Here is a 21,602-nt window from a genome sequence, read left to right as displayed (position 1 = left end):
AGCCAAGCTTTCAGAGAAAGGTTAGGGATTTATATATTACTCATCTAAGTCTCTCCAAGGATGACTAAGATTTAGACCATATCATGAGTGTAAACATAACAATTATATGCATCATAGATTGCGGTATGATTGTAACACGGATGAATAATATATCTGTAAAAAGCGCTTAGAGACATTGTTAGTGTTTGAAGCGCTATATGAATTAAAACAATTATTATTAATAGTAGTAGTAGTAGCAGAAGTAGTGGTAGAAGAAGTATAGTAAAAGTAGTAGTAGTAGTAGCAGTAGTAGTAGTAGTAGTAGTAGTAGTAGTAGTAGTAGTAGTAGTAGTAGTAATAGTAGTAGTAGTAGTAGAAGGTGTAATAGTAGAAGTAGTCAGGGGCGGCGATCCCGGGGGACGGGGGACACGCCCACCCCTCAATTTGTTAGGCCCCCCCCCCCCCAAGAAATTTTAAAAAGTGCAAACAAAAAATGTATAGCAAATACTGGCTAAAGACTGCAACACACTTTTAGGCTCTGGAAGGCCCAAGAGTGTAGCGTTATAGGTAAGACCAGTTTTGGAAACGCCCCCCTCACACAAAATGAAATGGAAGCTCTTATTACCAATCATGTGAAAGAATATGTTTTGACTAATACGTGATGGTACAAATTTTGCCGAGAAACCGCCTGCTATTAGATATATTTTGTAAATTATTATATCTATCTGGACCGGAAAGATATCGCGCACATGATGCGTAGTCTAATAAACATATTTCTGTGTACAGTGCTTGTAACTTTACCAAGACTGGGTCAAATTTCTTATCATTTTGATGGTTCCAGAACCTTGCAGTACACACCAATAATTATATGCTAGATGATCATCCTTTTTTGAGCGATTCCACAACGTTTCTTTCACAATGCAATCGCATGACCAGAACTGGTCTTTATCTTTAAGACTAATACAAAAGCAAAAAATCTTCTTGCTCGGTCGGTACGCTCCCTCGCATAATTTTCTGTAAATGTACAAGTAAATATTGTAGAAAATCTGTATTCCGTTTCAATAATATAGTTTTGCTAAGGAATGTAATCTTTTAATACAACAAAAACCTGTGAGGGGTAGTCACTTTCATCAGCTTCGCCCCTCTCGTTCACTATGCTCCCTCGTCACTCGCATTTCGTCCCCCCCCCCCCCCCCCGGTCATGAAAAGAAATCGCCACCCCTGATAGGAGTAATATCGTCATCATTGATATTCGTCATACCGTGACGTCAGACGTTCACATACTTAACATTGACAACAGATAAACAGAGGGTCGAAATTCTCTACGACCAGGTGGGAGGGGCTGAATAAAGCTGGCCAAAGCGGATCCGGGATTTGACGAAATGGATGCCCAGAATAATTGAAAAACGCTATCCATTGCATTTAACTGGGTATTTTCTTTGTATCTTTTTTTTTACAAATCTTTTATCTCTCTCTCTCTCTCTCTCTCTTGAAGGACCAGCCTCACAAACATTTTGCTTTTTTTAACTGCCCTTTCCATATATATTATTATTTGTACAGTTTTTTTTTAACGGTTATGGTTAAATAAAAACCCGACAGAACTCCCATATTTTTTTTAATGGCCAACCAAATTTCCATTATACCGTTCTGTAAAATGTATACTGTATTATATCATGTTTACTTTTTAACTCGTATCTATATATTACATGTATTTACCATGTATTTTAATGTATTTGCTGGAAGTGGAATAAACGAATTTAATTTAATTTAATCTAATCAAAATATCTTGAATCAGTCTCCGATTCTGCACTCTCTCTCTCTCTCTCTCTCTCTCTTTCTCTCACACTCTACATTCCTCTCTTATGTTATATGTTTCATTGTATAAATCTCTCTGTTTATTTTACTCAATAATGACAATGATATTTAAAGTACATTTCATAGAATTCGGGGCAGCGTTTCATGAAACGGTCATTTGCAAGTTCGCCTACAACCCATTACAACGTTTGTATTAAGCGTGTGTTTCAATGGTATGTCAGGGAACTTTTAGTTATGACGTTTTCATAAAACCATGCCCAGCTCTTGAATCTGATTTTTAGATACAAACCTTATCGATGCAATTCATTTCAAAACGAACAAAGCACAATGCAAATACACACAAATAGTCATATGTAAAATTGGGCAATATTACAATGAATCTTTTAATTCTTTTTTGTTTGAATCTTCATTCAGGCGAAAATTACTTGATCATAATTATACACTTCTATACACCCAAGACATGGCCTACATGTCCAATGTACTGATGAGCTTCAATCTAAATTCACCGTCTTTACATGCATTCATTGCATTGTCCAAAAACTTCAGTTAAACCAATTCTCTGCTATTAATTGATTTATATAAACAATAAAAACAAATCTATCTTTTATTGAGAAAAGTGGCATTATATTGTTGTGCATCTACTCCATAAAATCTGTGACATATACGAAAATGTTTGAAAAGATGACAGAAAAACTCACACACATAGAGCTGTAACGTGACCAATAAAAGAATAAATAATCATATATTCAGAGTGAGTTTGGCATGAGCACACAGATGTCTGCCAATTTTTCCAGTTTGAGTATGAGCTAGAATTAACATGGAAAAAGATCAGAAGACACATAAATTTGTGTAATAATTATAAAGGCAGTACGGAGTCTTATTAAAGGGTCATTTCATTTACTAATATAATCCAACAAAATGCTAATTTGTTTTTCTTTTTCACATCTATTATATAATATAACATGAGAATTATAATCTAGACTAATAATAATAACAATAATAATAATATTAATAATAAACTACACATGAGATGTAATATAATGGAAGGGAAGTAAAAATTGGGCAAGCTTCTTTATAGTTTATATTTTGCATAATAAATAACCATTCTAAAAATGTAATGGGAAGATATCACCCTATGATAAAACTATTTTATCCCTACCAAGAACATAACATGCCTCACTAAAAACAGTGGTGGCAGTGTTCATAAATCTATTAATAAATCTATACATATGGAAAATTAGATATAAATATAACATAACTAAAATGACATATGATATCTCTAATAATATATCTGTTTGGAGTCAGAATGGCATTAAGTCTGTTAAAGTCTATGACTTAATCACCTTCAGGCCCCAGACAGAATATATCATGAATAAGATATATACAATAAATCAATTCTATTTGTGAAACATGAAAAACAGACATCCAAAGACTACACATGTTCTATTATTCTGGCAGTATAGGGATATGTCAATGTCAACTGAAAATCCTACAGATAGTCCAATTAAAAACCTGGATGTTTTCTTTGGAAAAAGTAAATAGGTTTCTACACGGCAAGTTAAAATGATACATAAGATATATAGACAAAACATATTATTGCACTACAAAACTTCTTCAACAAAAACAACAATAATGCCAATCAAAAGATGTGAGCATCATGAAGCAGATACATCATGATTTCATATCTTTTTTTGCTATAAAAGTACATTCAATAGAATGCAAGCACCTTACGTTACACACTCAATTAAAAACAAAACATACAAAAAAAGCTCATCTCATCCTATCCCTCTGAGATATCATAGATACATACATGTCTGAATAGTACGCTACCTTCACTCAATCTTGTATAAAAACACACATGATAAACAGACTGATTATCTCGACTACTGGTGGATTGTACTTATTGCTAATTAACACGCTTTCCTCATGATATCATGAATGAAATTTATCAAATTTGTTACAAAAGTAAACAGCTGAAAAGGAGGAAAAGAGCTGCTATGATTGCACTATATTAACATTAGCCTTATTTCTAAATATGAAATATATCTTAAGAGTTTTGAGAGTGGAAGATTAAGGTAGTTGAGTTGTGTTTAGGTTTGATAATAAACAGTGAGATATCAACATCACCACAATATCAAGTGCTAATCTGAAATCGATGAAGAATTTGAGAACAACTTAAAAAGTGAACTGAAGCCATGAGTGATGCTCTCATCTTGTAAACTGTAGCATGTTGTAGGTCAAACATTGTCATAAATAATGTCTTTTCAGGTTATTTTCTCTTGCTAGAGTTAAATATTTACTTGTGAGATATGCAATACGGTAGTAAAAAATTAAATATATATGAAAAATCTAGCGTTCTGAAAAAGAAATTATCCAATCACAGTTTAAGGAAAAAAGAATTCACCTTTAAAGAAACTAACAATAATTTTTTTTTGGTACAGGAAGAAAATTCAGTTATTTAGTATCTCAGAAATATTCAATTATTTATACAGTTTATATTATATTTTAAACAATTCTGCATGCATTATAATACATAGCAAAATTACAAAAGATATCATCTTTCAATGTCATCTCATTTATAACGTATCACTCAAAATAGATTATAACAATCTAACTCTATCAAATACATCATTCAAATATAAATTACAATTTTTTTCAATCTTCACACAATTATTTACAGTCATGCATCACAATTTTTCCTGTATTTCTTTTTGAAAGAAAAAGCAGCAAAATATGCTTTTTCATATAGTGTGATAAATATCTTACTCTCTCTGCATGAGCTAATATCTACTCATGCATTTATTAAATATCTATTTTATGTGAAAGTGCATTCAACAATCCAGACAAATACAATTTTTTGTTACTGTTTCTTGATGCTCTTCATCATTCATTATTCATTAGATTACATACTTTCTCTTTATTATTATAATTGTAGTACTGATACCATGCCATGTAAGACTCAATCAGAGCATTACAATTAATTAGTTCACAATAAGTTTACAAACCCATCTTTCAGTAATAACTGTTTCCAATTTATTCAGATAAAATGAAGGCATTGTCCTTTATGATGCATGTGCACTAAAAGTGGTATGACAGACCCAGGGACATTTGATGACAAAGCATGTAAGACAAATCTGAATAGTTGAATTCCTTTAAAAAATACAGTTTATATTTTAATAACCCATAATTTACAAAGATAAATACCTCTACTTAAATAGTCATATAAACAAGGTTTTTTCCTCTTTGTATAGCTTACATATACATAGCTACAGTGAATTCAGATCTTTCCTCAACACTAAATATAAGCCGACAGGATTCTTGAAAAAATAGTTCTTGAATAAATGAAGACAAAATACATTAATAAATAGTTTAAATGGTGTTTTAAGGAAGTCATATTAAAAAACGATTGTTATCTTAACTTGTTGATGATGCTGTTTAGCACACACATTTGTTAGCCTCTGTCCCTAGTCAGATAATGGGTTTGTTACCCTTCTCTCCATTGCAGCAGGGATGTCCATGTATTGTGCTGTGTTGACTTGGAAAGCCTGTTACACATCATGGGATAGAACATACTATTTCTGTTTCCCTTCTTAACATGGGAAAACTAAAAGAGATTTATGTAACTCCATAGCAAACAATGAATAATTATGTTTTAAATTATATTTTGAGTGAACAAGTTATAGTGAAACACTGTATAACAAAACACATATTAGGCTTCATTTCATACAAGGCATTTGATAAACCATTCAACATTATATTAGCCCAAACCTTTGTGACTGGGTGAGGCTTAGTGGGAGTTGGTACTGAAAGTGAAGTGAAAGGACCATTGGAACTGAAACACACATCTCTGCTTTCCCTTCCCAAATCAAGTTTCTATACTGGTGTACATGCTTCATGAGCCTATTTCAAAATGTAGTTATTATATTTGTGTTTTGTTATACAATGTTTCTTTATACAGTGTTGTTTTCTTCACATTAGAATATGCCATCTATCTCCAGAAGAGCCATCAGGCAACAGTAAAATGAAGTAGAAAAGAAGGTGTGTTTAGGCGGTGGGTTTGTTGAGATGACGGTATAGCGATTGTACATACGTGAAGACACACTTCCAATCAGGAGCATTCTTCATCATGATCATATCATCTGTGTCTAGAAGAGGCATGATGTCCGCTTGCTCCCTGAAAGATGGAAAAGAGAAACAAGAGTTACAAATTGAAAGAACACATATGAATATACATTAGGCTTGCGAGTGCACCATGTGAGAGAGAGAGAGAGAGAGAGAATTGAGGAGTCCTGAAAAGAACTCTCGGTAATCTTTCTTGAGGGTGTGTAGTCCTGAAAAATCCTGAATAATGATCCAAGACCCTGTCTTATAGAGAGTTGCGATTGATCCAAATCAATAGCAAGTCCTCCAATCAATAGCAAGTCCTCCAATCAATCGCAAGTCCTCCAATCAATAGCAAGTCCTCCAATCAATAGCAAGTCCTCCAATCAATCGCAAGTCCTCCAATCAATAGCAAGTCCTCCAATCAATAGCAAGTCCTCCAATCAATCGCAAGTCCTCCAATCAATCGCAAGTCCTCCAATCAATCGCAAGTCCTCCAATCAATAGCAAGTCCTCCAATCAATAGCAAGTCCTCCTAGCAAGTCCTCCAATCAATCGCAAGTCCTCCAATCAATGAGCAAGTCCTCCAATCAATAGCAAGTCCTCCAATCAATCGCAAGTCCTCCAATCAATCGCAAGTCCTCCAATCAATCGCAAGTCCTCCAATCAATAGCAAGTCCTCCTAGCAAGTCCTCCAATCAATAGCAAGTCCTCCAATCAATAGCAAGTCCTCCAATCAATCGCAAGTCCTCCAATCAATCGCAAGTCCTCCAATCAATAGCAAGTCCTCCAATCAAAAGCAAGTCCTCCAATCAATCGCAAGTCCTCCAATCAATCGCAAGTCCTCCAATCAATAGCAAGTCCTCCAATCAATAGCAAGTCCTCCAATCAATCGCAAGTCCTCCAATCAATCGCAAGTCCTCCAATCAATAGCAAGTCCTTCAATCAATAGCAAGTCCTCCAATCAATCGCAAGTCCTCCAATCAATCGCAAGTCCTCCAATCAATAGCAAGTCCTCCAATCAATAGCAAGTCCTCCAATCAATAGCAAGTCCTCCAATCAATCGCAAGTCCTCCAATCAATCGCAAGTCCTCCAATCAATCGCAAGTCCTCCAATCAATAGCAAGTCCTCCAATCAATAGCAAGTCCTCCAATCAATCGCAAGTCCTCCAATCAATCGCAAGTCCTCCAATCGATAGCAAGTCCTCCAATCAATAGCAAGTCCTCCAATCAATCCCAAGTCCTCCAATCAATAGCAAGTCCTCCAATCAATCGCAAGTCCTCCAATCAATCGCAAGTCCTCCAATCAATAGCAAGTCCTCCAATCAATAGCAAGTCCTCCAATCAATTGCAAGTCCTCCAATCAATCGCAAGTCCTCCAATCAATAGCAAGTCCTCCAATCAATAGCAAGTCCTCCAATCAATAGCAAGTCCTCCTAGCAAGTCCTCCAATCAATCGCAAGTCCTCCAATCAATAGCAAGTCCTCCAATCAATAGCAAGTCCTCCAATCAATAGGAAGTCCTCCAATCAATAGCAAGTCGTCCAATCGATAGCAAGTCCTCCAATCAATAGCAAGTCCTCCAATCAATAGCAAGTCCTCCAATCAATAGCAAGTCCTCCAATCAATCGCAAGTCCTCCAATCAATAGCAAGTCCTCCAATCAATCGCAAGTCCTCCAATCAATCGCAAGTCCTCCAATCAATAGCAAGTCCTCCAATCAATCGCAAGTCCTCCAATCAATAGCAAGTCCTCCAATCAATCGCAAGTCCTCCAATCAATCGCTCGTTTGCAGTCTCACCTCTGTCTAATACATACATAGTTGCAAGTCCTCCAATCAATAGCAAGTCCTCCAATCAATCGCAAGTCCTCCAATCAATAGCAAGTCCTCCAATCAATCGCAATTCCTCCAATCAATCGCTCGTTTGCAGTCTCACCTCTGTCTAATACATACATAGTTGCAATTGATATCGATCGCAAATAAATTGTAATTGATATTAACTGATTTTAAGATGGGCCCAGAATGGATTAATTAACGACAGTACCTATAAACAATGTTTGAGATTGCAATGAAGACATTGCAAATATACTATTTTTGTTCAGTAATAATATATGTGGTTGAACTCTGAACAAATCTATCTTTAACTGCAAGTGAAAAAATATATAACAGACATTCTCAGGCATTACAATTGTGAAGTATATCAAATAAGAAAGTTCACACACTTTTTGGCTGGTTACATGTCTTGCCTAATACTACACCTTAACCTAATCCTAACCATAAACCTAACCTAATACCTAATTTCCACCCTTACGCTAATCCTATACTTTTGACAAATTAAAGCCTGAAACAATTGTTGCCGGAGCAAATGTTTTAGCATCTTCTTCCCCAGAACCTAAAAGCTATATTCATCACATATCAACCATAAAATACCACTTAATCTGGTCAGCTGATAATGTTACACATGTTCTACTCTAGCCATTCATGAATAAATCTTTAAAATATGGTGAATATAGAGAGAATCCGTGATTCTTACATGGATGAATGAACCAATAGCGAAACAAAAATGAATAACAGTTGCAGATCTTCCTACATGATAATACCAGACTGACTTACTCTGCTGTGTTGAAGGCCAAGTCAAAGTTTTTTCTCCTCTTTTTGGGGTCTAGAGTGTTGAAATCAAACGAGTCTGGATAGTAATGATGAATGAGTGCACAGAATGCCATTCCATCGCACCATGATGAGGAGAAATTGGTTACGTTCACTCCCTGTTGGATTAAAAATGATAGGAACATTTGGATTTAATTGGACTTCATAATATTCAGTTAAATTTCATATAGCTTTACTTTTCAACATTTAACAATTCAAGTAGAGATACGGTCTATTTGACAGATTCAGCAAATGAGATATGTGATAAGAAGAAAAGTAGTTTTGGAGAATCTGGCATTGACTAGAAAGATTGAGGGAAAGAGGAGTAGAGGAAGGAGAAGACTGCTATGGTTGGATAGTCTGCAGAGATGGCTTGAGGAGGGAGGATTGAAAGACCAGGGTATAGAGCTCTTAGTGAAGGCTAGAAATAGAGAGCTGTGGAATAGCAGGATCCCCAAGGTTGATAGATACGGTACCGAGAGGGAGACACAGAGAGAGAGAGAGAGAGAGATAGAGGGGGAGAGAGGGGGAGAGAGAGAGAGAGGGGGAGAGGGAGAGAGAGAGAGAGATAGATAGAGGGAGAGAGAGAGATAGAGGGAGAGACGGAGAGAGAGAGAGAGAGAGGGGGGGAGAGAGAGGGAGAGAGGGGGAGAAAGGGAGAAAGGAGAGAAAGGGAGAGAGAGAGATAAAGGGAGAGAGAGAGAGGGGAAGGGGAGCGATTTTTTTTCTCCATCCCAACCCAGCGCATCTATTATATTATTGTCTGATTTTTTTCTCCATCCCAACCCAGCCCAGAACTTACCGCATATCCTCTTGTGCATCTCTGTGCCCATTCTAATAGCTTCTGTTTGATGGTGGTAGCGTTCTGTACCTTCATGGTTGTTCCTCCACCACCCGCTGGTTTCGCGCCTCCACCGCCTCCAGCTCCACCAAACTTGTTGAAGAGGGCTGCTTTCCTGTTCTTGGCATCCTCAGCTTGTTTCTTCTTCAGCTCATATGCTTCCTTTTTCCTAAACAAGTGATATAGATAGACTTCTTGATTGATCAACAGTCCAGATTGGAGTGCCATGAAAACAAGAAAGCACTTCGGATACAGTTCATCATTCATACATTAGCAAGTCTAATGTTATGAAGAATGAAGAATTATTTGGTCTAATCTTAGCTATATAATTAAAAAGAAAATACATACGATGGTAATTCGGACAAAATACCTTGGGCTTACCTATCCAAGTCCTTTGGAAGTGCATAGAGATGTTTTATCAAATGTGATATGTGCTTTACAAGAACAGCATAATCATTATTATTATTATAAGACAGATATATGATCACTGTATAATCCCCAATCGCTACCTCCCACACTGATCAATTGAACTGAAAGGTAGGAATCAGGCAGGATTCAACACCAAACAAAAACCAGGTTTAACCGTATTTTACTCAAATTATTTTATACTTGAATATAATTTAGGTGCAGAAAGTTGTGGAAAGTAGGGAACAGGTAGGAATGAATTATTTGATTGATGTGAGCCTCATCATCAGTACCCTAGCTCAAAACAGAGTAATTATCTTGGAGTGCCTCAACGTGCAAAACTAAACTTCGATCTCTGACTGACTTCACAAAATTAATATCACAAACCTCTGCATCTGATTCTCCTTGAATTTGGCTTCATCTTCTTTTCTCTTCTCCTCTCTCTCCCTCTTCTTAGCCTCCATATCCTCCTCAAATTTGGTTTTAGCTGTCAGAAGGTGATAAGGAAGGAATAGAAAAGTCAAGAAGGGCATTAATGTCATTGCTGAGAAGAGTTTAACATGCATGAAAAGATTTCATCCGGACACACAGAACAGATTGGACGAGCAAAAGGGAGAAAAAAGAGGTCACAATAGATGTATTCAAAAATTGATAATAGCATTTGACAAACAGCTGAAATTTACAAAATGTATCATTAGACATAGTTGACCATAAAAATGCTTTAAACAGTTTGACAATTTTGTCTTCTTCTTCAAGTACTTCAAGAAAAAAAAATGGCCATCACCACGAATATTCAATAACAACTAGAGTGTGCATAGTTCATCTTAAATCATTCCTGCTCCTAGGAGCTAAATCAAAATGAGTGGACATTTTGTCTTGACAAGTTACATGGTGCAATACTACATGTTTGTTATTATTAATACAGAGTTAAAGGGATTTTTGAGTTCTGTTTTCAGACTGCAAATGCCTTCAAAGTGCATGGTTATTGCTCTTATTCTTATCTATGACATTTCTAGTGCCCTTTTAAAACCTAAAATTGCTATGAACGGTTAATTTTAGACCCCAAAATGTGTGAATTTAGCCGATACGATCATACCAATACAGCTCCACTTTCCAAAAAACATGGTGACCGTTAATTAATTTTTAAATTAAAAATAACAATACTTGGTCCGGCTGGTTGTGTGTAATATAAGCAACACGAAAATGCCAACAAAAAAGCTAACATCAGCATTGGCTGAAATCCGACTTAAAAGCCGTTATTTCGTTTTTTCAACGTTTTTTTCAAATTTTTCAAAATATCTAATATTTGTGGTGGTACGAAATTGTTATATTTATGGATATTTCAGCCGTCTCTGAACCAATTTTGATCAAACAAAGATGATTTTGTCATTTAAATATTATGTTCTTTCAAATTTGACACTCAGTTTTTCATTATCTCACAAAAAATTATTTTGTGTAGCGCCCTCTGCAACAGAACTCAACTATCCCTTTAAAACTAAAGTTGTCTATATTTAGCCTCAACCATTACTAGGTCTACACAATTAATTTATCATATGCACCAGCTACATTAATTGATGCAAATGTAACATTTTGAGCTCCTTTGCATGTGCACTTATTACATAAATATTAAGTGGGATGGCAATAAATAAAAACTTCCAGCTTCTACTTCTCTTTCAGTCTTTACCAATACATATTGATCTAAATTCAACATCTATCATCTCAAGCATATACACAACAAAATAATGATTATTGTGAAAGAACTATCAAGGAACAATTATGTGGATATCAAACATAAAATAATGAGCATCTCTGATTTATTACTATAATAAAGATATGCTGTTATTTGAAGCTAGATGAATTCTCCCTCTCCCTCTCCCTCTCTCTCTCTCTCTCTCTCTCTCTCTCTCTCATTTTCTCCCTTCCACTCTTGGCTTCATGAAAACTTGGCATCTTGAAGTATTACAAACAAAGTTATCATTATAAATGCATAACAAAAAGCTGAATGCAGTTTTATCATGCTCTTTATGGTTTCTTCATTTCTGTGTCTTGTTTCATTAATTTCAATTAAAACCAGGCATTAAAACACCATATTAAAAAGAACTGTTATCATTACAAGCAGTCTTGCTGCTGAAAGCATCATTCTATCATCCATAGCAACCATTTCTCCATAGCAACGCATCATCTTAGAAGCCGACATGTCAAAGAGTAACTTGCAATCACAATAACAATTGCTATTATCTTTAAGCCATTCATTATGAAGGCAAAATTAACTACCATTTTTATACTATTTCATTCAAAATACGTATGATAAGTGTTTCACTAATGGCATGAGATGAAAAATAGATCTGAGTTTAAATATAGGAGGAAAAAATAGTTATCTATAAAAGTAAAATGGAACCAAAACTGTTACTGCATACAAGATACAGTTCTATAACTTGGATACCAGATGTAGTTTTAGTATCTCTTCATATTATTAGTTTTTGTCCTCATAATCTGCATATATTCTGAATACCCCATAAAGATGGGCATCCTCCTTAAAAATGATTCATAACTATTTTTTTCTTCCAAGTGTTATCTTTATATTTCTCACAATGTCATATTCATAAATTTCCTGTTACGTTGGAATTCCCACCAGGCAAAGCTCTGTGAAACACAAATCATATTTAAACTGATTTCATGATGCAAAGCAATGATTTGTTTAACCATAGCATAATGAACTGCCCTTTTCGCATACACATGAGATGCATTTGTCATACCATTAAGCCTTTTACAATTCATTATGAATCAACATTTGGATTAAACACCAGGCAATATCTCTTCTTCTTTTACAAGTACCAAACCTGCATGTCAAAAATGTACACTTTGTATTTGAACATACTTGATGAGATATGGTAACACTCTTTTCTTTCATGCAATCTTTGTCATGAATGAGCATGGCATTGCACATTAGAGGTTAGAAAAGCCTGCTGGAAAGAAATTCCTTAGCTACATACTCTCAGTCTTTAACACAAGACTTAAAGAATCATGATTTTTTTTTTTACCATAACAAATTACAATCATGTTACAAAACCCTTTTCAATGGGACAGTACTAATTGTGACAGTCACTTTTCTAAGTGACAATATGTATTGAACAAAACTTGACAATATCTAAGTGTTTGCTAAGTATTAATAGATTTAGCACAAATTCTCCTTGATTGCTTTGAACTTTTTCAACAATTTCTTTCAAATTCCATAGGCCTGAATAGTGTGTATGAATGCTAGAGAATACTTTTCCAACACACTCTTTTTTGTCTTGTTTGAAATGTAAAACACCAACACTTATGAAAGAATGTACAAGTATACTCAGTATACTCAGAAGACATGATGCCAACATTCAGATATAATAAAGCCCAGCCCCCCCCCCCCCCCACTCAGTGTTATTTTGGTACGTGTATGCTTGTTCCCTCTCTTTGAAAGCACCCCCTCTCTCAGGACTGCCAACATTTCTGACCCCCCCCCCCCCCCCCTCCACCCTTTTGCGGGTTTTTCGGAACACTGCTCAATGTACCCCCTTATCTATGATATTCAGGATATTTTATAACCCCCTTTTAAATTTTCTTACAAGTCCAAAGAGAGAGAGAGAAAAAACGACCCTTTTCAATATTTTATTACCGGTACCCCCTTTTTTAATTGCTCAATAATCCAAAGAGAGAGAGAAAAAAAAACACCCCTTTTTTAAAGCAATCTCTGAGTGAAAAGTCAAATACACCCCCTTTTTTTACAATTCTCGGGCCGGACTTTTTCGCGTGAAAAGTACCCCTTTACCGAAGATTTTGGGAACATGAATGCGGTCCCTCTGACCCCGGAGTGGGGGAGGGAGGGGGGGGGGGGGTGGGTAACATAGTAACAATAAGACTAGATGACCTTACAATATCTAAAGATCTTCATAACAACCAGCATCATGCTTGTTGTTTAGAGTCATCTAACCATCACTAGCTTCACAACCTAGTGTGCTAAAAGCTGACTACGCCTGACTATTTTTTGAGAATCCAGTTTATATCTTCATTCAACTTGCTGGACTTGAAGCGTATAGACAGCCATTTGTGCTCTCTAAAACATTTTCAGCTGATCACAAACGATATAGAGCAGCCTCGATCTATCAGTGATCCCCAAGCTCAAAACCACCAATAAGTCAAGAAAGGGAATTTAACATTGTGTGTCTTTCTTTAAATAAAGATTTATTAGCTTCCTAAAGATATATTAACTTTCCAAGAGAATTTTAAAGAGGAGCCACTTCAATCTCACATTATCCTGGTTATTAGAAGTGATTAATGAGATGAAAAGTTTGGAATGGAAGATCGCACTGTCTCATATTCTTAAGGGCACAACTATGCAAAATAATTGATTCAACTGTTGTGCAGCCGCTCTAAAGAGAATCTAAATGATGCTAAAACTCGACCTCCCTCAGGCTCTTACTCCTATCATCTCTTTGTAGAAGATATCAATCCAAAATATGGATATAAAGATACTATGCCTTGTCATACATTGATTCATTGCCACCCTTTTGAGGGTAGGGGGTTATTTCGACTTTCTTACCGATCATAAAAGAAAGGTTATTTTTAGAAAATAAAAAATTTAGATATCTCAGTAAAATCAAGACTCCAGATGTTAAAACTTGTAATCGAAGTACCACTTTTACACCAATACAGCAATCTTATTGCTCTAACTTCAGTACTGATTTATGAAATATCAATAAACTGTTTCAAAACTTGTGACTTACTGGTGATTTTGAGCAAATGGGTTGATTTTAGAAACAAATATCCTATAACCTTTTCTCTACTATTGAAACACACAAAGAGAAGGGAATGAGGAGGTTTTACCTGATTCTGCGCTGAAAGATACTGAAAGAATGTAAATGAAGCTAGGGGTATGAGACTTCAGATCACATGACATGGCCGGAGGTCACATGATTCAATCAATTCAACAAGTGAAGAATGATCAAAATAATGAATTTCATACTATGATCTTAGTTTGGCTAATAAGTAACATCATGTGGGAGATGAATAACATTTGAGAATCAGTGGAAAAAGAAAGTTTGAAAGACGAGGGACAATATGACAAGAACAAGTAAAAGAGTGAATTCAAATTCATTTTATATGCAATGTTTGGTGATATTGAAGGAGGCTTTAAAGCTTGATTGGTAATGTAACATTCTATGAAATGTCTTTTTGAAATGATAAGTGGAATGTTTTCTTCATGAAAAAGATTATGAATCATAATACAAATGGTTTACAATAAGAATTCTAACGAGTAAACTAATCATTTATGTAATCTACATGTAGAATAAGAAAATGACTTACGTCTTCCTTTTGGTTTTTCTGTCGATGTCGTCGAAGACGACGAACTCGACACTGATTTCGACATTGTGACTGAGCTGCTACCACCAGGTCCTAGCGAAGAAAAGAATCAAAGAAAAATCCGGTCAGGAATGAGAGTGATAAATCCTTTATAAATCCAAAGAATTCTGGTCCGTTTGATGTCTTATAGCCTTGAAGTGTGGGGTCAGTTCACTATCAACAATATGATAGTTGAGTGTTGGAAGAATAGAAAGGTGGGGGGTAATTATCACATTGGTCAATCGCCACCCTTCTCGCTGGACCCAGTCACGGTCAGTGCAGATGTATGCAGATCCACGTAAGAAAGACGGCTATCAAATCTGACTTTGAAACAAAGATGGTAGGGTAGAGAGGCCTGAAGTGACGCAAACGACAGGAGGCCCTAATGACATCACATTCCTTGAACCAACTTTGGCTTGGATGGTATTGACGGTAGAAAGATGCTGGCATCCCAGATGATAACTCATTCCAGGTTGAAGATGGTGGAAGGCATCTTCTTAGAGCATTGGGAGATTGGACTCTGGGGGTCAAGGAGTTAAGTGAAGGGGGTGGGCCTGACATTGATCGCTGGGAGTGGAAGATGCGAGCCAGAAAGCTGATACCAAACAGGGGTGTATTGATACGGGTCGGGGAGATAGGAGAGGAAGGGGAGCATGAGAAGAGAGGGGGAACACTCCGGTCCTTGTAGATAATATCTTTTGAAAAATATCAACCATGTTGGCTTGCCATAAATCATATATGAGCAGGGGAACACAAGATTCTCTGCTCATCAAAATATGATTTATGATAATGGTGATAAATGACTAGCTTATTAAATTTTCACCCTCCCTCTGGCTCTACATCACCTGATCCTGTTACCCTTTCAAATACTTCACAGGTTACCCATCCTGCCTCAGCATACAGATGACAGTATGTGGGCGGCCAGTTGGCCTTGGGGTGTGGGAGGGGTGTGGGAGGGGAGGGAGGGGGTGTGGGAGTGGATGTGGGATTGGGACTACATATGGGGGCAGCTCTTACAAGATTCCCCAAAATACTGTCAAAATGGGGGCAAAAGGCAATTTCCTGGGGTAATGGGGTTAATAACGATGGGTTGGGGTAGAACGTTGTTGTAATGGATAATACATCATGGAAGACATTAATAGGAATTAATTAGACTTTACTCAGTGGGTGGGTAAGTGGAGGGGATACATAGGGATGGGGTGGGGTGATAGTATAATGCCAATTCTATTCTGAGCTCATTTCTAGCCAGCAGACAAAAGCACGTTGCTATCTAAACAGAGATTCAATTATGCCGTCTGCGTCTTCTAACGGTAATCCAATAAGACTTGTGAGAGATGCTCAATCGGGGTTAAATTTTTTCAAATGTCTACAAGCTAAAATTTGGGTTAATGTCTTAACCTTCAATGATCATATTTAACATCATTAAAATCTTTCAAAATGCATAAAGAAAGCAACTTTTACAATAACTCCTGATAAAGCTATTTCTTTCTTTCTATAAAGGCTAAACCTGCATCTTTAAATAATGATTGTATAAAGGTGTATACTGTAAAACCCAAAACCTTCACATGAATGTACTTTTTGTGACTTTCGAGAGTGGTTCCGAATTGCACCACTTTCATGTGGCAAAATAAAAGAATAAAAACAGAGACAACACTCAATTTTGTGTGAATCTTAGAAGTATTTTGTCATAAAAATCACTCTCATTCACAAATCCTGAAAGTTTCTGGTTTTACAACAATGGAGAAATTAAGGTTGAAACTATAAAAAGTTACATAATCTTTCACAAATAAGTAGTTCCAGGATTTAGGCATCTAAATATTCCTATATTTTACTATAATTTTGTTTTAGTTCAACAAAACGATACTATTAAAAGAGTGTTCCATATTTGGTAAAGTTTAAGAAAAAATATCCTCATGATCCATAATTGCCTTGCAATTTATTCATTACCTGTAAACTGGATCAACACTTTAAATCTTAAACCTGAATTCTTGAGAGGGTCATTGGATCATATGGCAAGCCCTCCCTCGCTGGCCCGTGAAATGCCAGGTGTCAAACAACATGGAATGGCGACACTGTACTACATCAAAAACCAATCAACTCTGTAATCTGTGCTTAACAGAGATACCTATGCAATCTCCATGTACATAGCTCATGAGTGATAGGTCTATTTGGTATCTTATACAATGGACCTTTGCCAATCACATTGCCATTATCATGAGCAGTTTGAGTATGTCTTTAATAAAGGGAAGCAAATCCCTCTTATTGTCCCATTATTCTATTTCTTTTGTATAAAAGAAACTGATATTGCCATATTTTACTAGAATTGCAACAAAGGGGAAATAATTTGGAAAGAACTGCAGAAGCATTAGGAAGGACAAATGTTATCATATGTTAATCTCTGGAGGTGTTCATACACCAGAGGCAATAGTTTATTCAGTCTGCAATATGGGTCTCTGCTACATAATTTAAAGAATGATGCACAAGTGTTATTTTTTACCCTCATCTTGTCAAGTACATGTAGGTTCAAAATACTTAAATGTTTACAAAGTGACATGTAACATGTAAGTGACTTACCAACTGAAATGGACTTGGACTCCTGTTGGATACTCTGTGCCTTAAATCCTTCATCTAGATGACAAACGGATAAACATACAGCATTAGTGTTTGTACAATGCATAGAATAGTGTTTTGATGATGATAATAATGATGTTGATGATGATGTTGATGATGATGATGATGATGATGATGATGATGATGATGATGATGATGATGATGAAGGTAATGATGATGATTATGATGATAATGGCAATGAAAATTGTGGTGTTGGTGGTGGTAGTGGTGGTGATGAAGATGGTGGTGATGATCATGTGTTAGGGGTGGCAATGAAAGTGATAATGATAAAGGCGGTGGTGGTAATAGCGTTGGTGGTGGTGGTAGTGGTCATGGTGGTGGAGGTGATGGAAGTGATAGAAGTGGAGGTGGTGGTGATGGTGGTCATGGTGATGATGAAGATTGTGATAATAGTGGTGGAGATGGTGGGGATTATGATGATTATAATGTTAGTGGTGATGATGATGATGATGATGATGATGATGATGAGGGTGTTGATTAAGATGATGATAAAGAAAAATAAGGAAGAAGATAATAAATGGAGAGTAAGAGGAGGAGATGGAAGGGGAGAAGGATATCAAGAGATATATAGCAAAAAAAGAAAAGGTGGAAAAAATATAAATGAAATAAGAAAGAAGGATGTGGGTAGAAAGATATTTGAAATAAATAAAACAAAGAGACAAAAATACATAAAATAAACGAAGAGTAAATTTAAAAGTAGAAAATCACCACAAAAATTAACATCACAACACATCATACATAAAACAAAAATGAACAAAGGCAGAAAAAAAGGTAATTGAAAACAAATAAAAGAAAGAAATTGTTCAACAAACATAAAATGAAAAAGATCCGTAAATTGTTATGTTGCAATCAGAAATGTTATTATCTCCCAAATTATAGAAAATCATAGAAAATAAAAAAATGAATACATGAAACAAACTTTGGCAAAGTGAAATGATAGGATAAAACTTATTAGCTAAATTCACAAAACTGTAGAGATTGAAGGTTAGAAAAATTAACTGGATGACCAAATGACAAAAGAGTAAGTTTTTTAATTAATTAATATGTAATGAATAAATGAGATTAATACTGGTGGCTGAAGTACATACAGTTTGTGATCTCCACATTTTAAATACACTATCTAACAAGTACAATTATCAATGTAAGGTGAACATGGTATTCTTTATTTCATACTGGCCCTACTACTGAAGTGTTTAAAATGATACTATTTTATTTTGTTTTAATTCTATCATAGGTTCATATCTGATGAAAACAGTATGCAAGAATGCTTTAAAATGCTCTTTTGTTGCATTAATTTGTTTCCTTTTGCATAATAAGTTGCAAGTTAAGCACTCGATGAAGACAATTCAAACTCCATAGTTTCTATTCATTCAATACAAGCAATAAATGTTACAGGCTACTTCTATTTAAGGATTTTATTCATTTCTAAAGCAAAGATATTTCATAGACTTCTGAGTGATATAATGCAGTAGTCGTTGTCAAATAATTTATTCCCTCTCCAAAATGGTAGAATATGGAAACTGTTTAAAAAATAGTTCAGAAGATTATTTCTAACTGATTAGGAAAAACTGAAATCATAGGGAACACAAAACATAGCAAGGAATTGTTAAAATTCAATAACTTAAGTTTAACAAATCAATTAAACTAACAGAAATGAAATGAATGAAATACAAAAACAAACAAGTTATTAAGTACCATACAGGGTAATGCAATTTATATAGAGTAATGTACAAAAGTGTACATCCCTTCATGAAAAACAACCAAATTATAATTTTGTTAAGAGTAAATCATTCATCCGGGCAATCTGGAACAAATGAAAAACAACAAACAAGATGATTTTAGTTTTGGGAAGGATGCATTCAGTTATGTAGAGAACACTTTTAATGTTCTGGGAAAACAAATTTTGTTATCATGGAAAATTTTAGTTGTAACAAATCAGGCATGATGACCAATCAGAACACCAAAAGGGTTGGGGATTCAAAACCGCAACAAAACAAACTAAAGAAGAGATCTGCGGAATGCAGGGATCACCTTCGGTTTTGCTCATAATGGTCATCTGTACGCTCTTGGAGTTGCCCGAATCTGTCATGGTCGTCTCTACCCTCGTTTTTGTCTTACCGTCATCTTTTGTTTCCGTCACCGTCTTGCTGCGATCGCCTGGTGTTTGGACGGTTAGTCCCACAGCCCTCATTCTCTGCTGTGCAGACTCCACCTCTAATTTGTGCATCTTCTCTTCAAAAGCCCGCTCCTGTGCTTGTGCCTTTTGCTCTCTGTCGTCTGCATGGAGGGATGATGAAAGTTGCCAATTTAATGTTTAAAAACATAACACAGTTTGCTAATGCTAATCTTCAGTTTTCAAAGTAATCGTATTTATTAGAAAGCTTCATTCCTAATATTTTGTTTCACAATACATATGCATAATAATTATTACAAATATTGTGAATTTTTAAATTCAAAGAGAGAAATTGAACAACGTAATATAATTTTCTTATTTATCAGTATTTCTCTACATATTATATTATATAATCCCAGAAATGATTTAAAAAGAGCTGCAAAAATTAAATCCCATTTGTTTGATCATCTTTGCTATAATGAGTCTTTAATACTATAACAAAATTTATCAATATTAATAGACATGATTACAAAAGTATTTTTTATGCCTATTTCCCCCCAAAACCCAAATTAAGTTTACTATTGAATACGCTTGATACGCAAAACAGCGTACATTTAGATGGAATCGACTAGGCACATATTAGTTATTGCTATGTTTGGAAAGCCTCTGGAAAGCCTCAGGTAAGATTTAGAGTCATCAAGGGGAACTTTTATTCAAGGAGTACACATATGATTTTCAAACAGGTCTATTTGGTAAAGTCTTTTGGTCTGTAATAAAACCATGACTAATTGATTAGTTAATTGGTTTGAACATTACAGGGCAGATTAATGCATAAGCCAGACACCTTCCACTATTGGGGAATAAGCATTGTGATGTAATAAATTGCTTCCACATGGCAAACCTACATGGGAGGAGCAAGTCAGAGGATAAAGAGATGATAAAGGCTTAATGTACTCACCTCTCTTCTTTTTTCTAACTTCCCTTAGCCTGGATCTGATCTTCTTCCTCTCGTCAAACTCCGTAGCCTCCTCCAACTAGTGAGATAGAACCAACAAATGAGCATCGTCAGTTCTCAACGAACACACATCGTTATTGATACCATACCTACCCCTCTAGAGGTAACTCCAGGCCTGCCTCCCCACCCCCCCTCTCGACTCTTCAACCAACTCCTCTCTCCATCTCTCACCTTAAAGTGTCAAGTCGAGGGACCCGACACTTGCGTCCGGGACCGCTTCGGTTTCACCACACCCCTAACCTGTGTGTCTGCAGAGACGGGGCGAGAAAAACGATTTGGCGCAGGTGCGCTTACGGGCCAGTAAATTTTCTTTGGTGGGACAGATGTGTTTACTCATTTCTGCTGTCGTATTATTATTATCCCATTACTTAATATAAGCTGGAAGCTATTAAAACCTGATGGAATTTTCCCACAGTATACTCCAATACTGGACATGTCGATGGTAAGGGCCTTTAATACGATGATAGCAATTAGGAACATGTGTTGATGAGCTGGTAGGAGGGCAAGGGGGTAAGAAGTGGGGTGAGGAGGTATTTGGATACCGGTATAGATAGGGGTATAGAGACAGGTAAGTATGTAACTGACTGACTGACTGTATCTTAATCCCAAGTCTCCATGTTGTTTTGAAACATTGGTGGGCGGAACACTTTCCCAGCATGATATTATGCTTCATTTAAAATT

At 35.9% G+C, this 21,602-nt stretch overlaps 1 protein-coding gene across 1 annotated transcript in view; it reads right to left on the bottom strand.

Annotated features, from left to right (window-relative positions):
- Positions 1-2,148: 2,148 nt before the first annotated feature.
- LOC756222 (serine-rich adhesin for platelets) overlaps positions 2,149-21,602 on the bottom strand; it is a 101,110-nt gene continuing 81,656 nt past the window's right edge. The window contains exons 15-23 of the mRNA XM_030992517.1: positions 20,865-20,940; positions 19,825-20,070; positions 17,737-17,790; positions 15,127-15,216; positions 14,647-14,667; positions 10,174-10,273; positions 9,343-9,550; positions 8,508-8,659; positions 2,149-5,968 (exon numbers count right to left, since the gene is read on the bottom strand). Coding sequence (XP_030848377.1) covers positions 5,839-5,968; positions 8,508-8,659; positions 9,343-9,550; positions 10,174-10,273; positions 14,647-14,667; positions 15,127-15,216; positions 17,737-17,790; positions 19,825-20,070; positions 20,865-20,940 — 1,077 coding nt within the window. The 3' untranslated portion in view covers positions 2,149-5,838. The remainder of the gene's footprint in view (positions 5,969-8,507; positions 8,660-9,342; positions 9,551-10,173; positions 10,274-14,646; positions 14,668-15,126; positions 15,217-17,736; positions 17,791-19,824; positions 20,071-20,864; positions 20,941-21,602) is intronic.

This window comes from Strongylocentrotus purpuratus, unplaced genomic scaffold (genome assembly GCF_000002235.5).
Source record: "Strongylocentrotus purpuratus isolate Spur 01 unplaced genomic scaffold, Spur_5.0 spur5_scaffold_2, whole genome shotgun sequence".
In the NCBI taxonomy this organism is placed as follows: Eukaryota; Metazoa; Echinodermata; class Echinoidea; order Camarodonta; family Strongylocentrotidae; genus Strongylocentrotus; species Strongylocentrotus purpuratus.
This window is presented reverse-complemented; position numbering and strand designations above follow the sequence as displayed.